At 67.1% G+C, this 325-nt stretch overlaps 1 protein-coding gene across 1 annotated transcript in view; it reads left to right on the top strand.

Moving 5' to 3' along the window:
• Positions 1-325, top strand: part of LOC104991787 (mucin-2-like) — a gene marked incomplete at its 3' end in the record, with an annotated part of 16,980 nt that overhangs the window by 6,680 nt on the left and 9,975 nt on the right. The window contains exon 11 of the mRNA XM_010844393.1: positions 172-319. Coding sequence (XP_010842695.1) covers positions 172-319 — 148 coding nt within the window. The remainder of the gene's footprint in view (positions 1-171; positions 320-325) is intronic.

Genomic DNA, 325 nt, shown 5'->3' with positions numbered 1-325 from the left:
GGCGTGCCGGGACAGCGGCGGGAGGACGCAGGGGGCTCACGGGGGTTGACCCCGGGGAGCGTGCTGGTCTTTGTGGGTGCCGGGCAGGGCGGCCTGGTGTGTCCAGGGCTGGGGGCCACGTGTGTGCACCAGACCCTTCATGGTGTCTGCTGCGCCCGCCCCTTGGCTCAGGGGTCTGCCTTTGTTTGTCCAGCCAAGAGCTGCCCTGGGAACATGGTCTACCTGGAGAGCGGCTCACCCTGCATGGACACCTGCTCACACCTGGAGGTCAGCAACCTGTGTGAAGAGCACCGCATGGACGGCTGCTTCTGCCCAGAAGGTGAGG

Source organism: Bison bison, unplaced genomic scaffold (genome assembly GCF_000754665.1).
Source record: "Bison bison bison isolate TAMUID 2011002044 unplaced genomic scaffold, Bison_UMD1.0 scf7180017847995, whole genome shotgun sequence".
Taxonomy (NCBI): Eukaryota; Metazoa; Chordata; class Mammalia; order Artiodactyla; family Bovidae; genus Bison; species Bison bison.
Note: the sequence above shows the minus strand (reverse complement) of the source record. Positions and strands in the feature narration are given on the sequence as shown.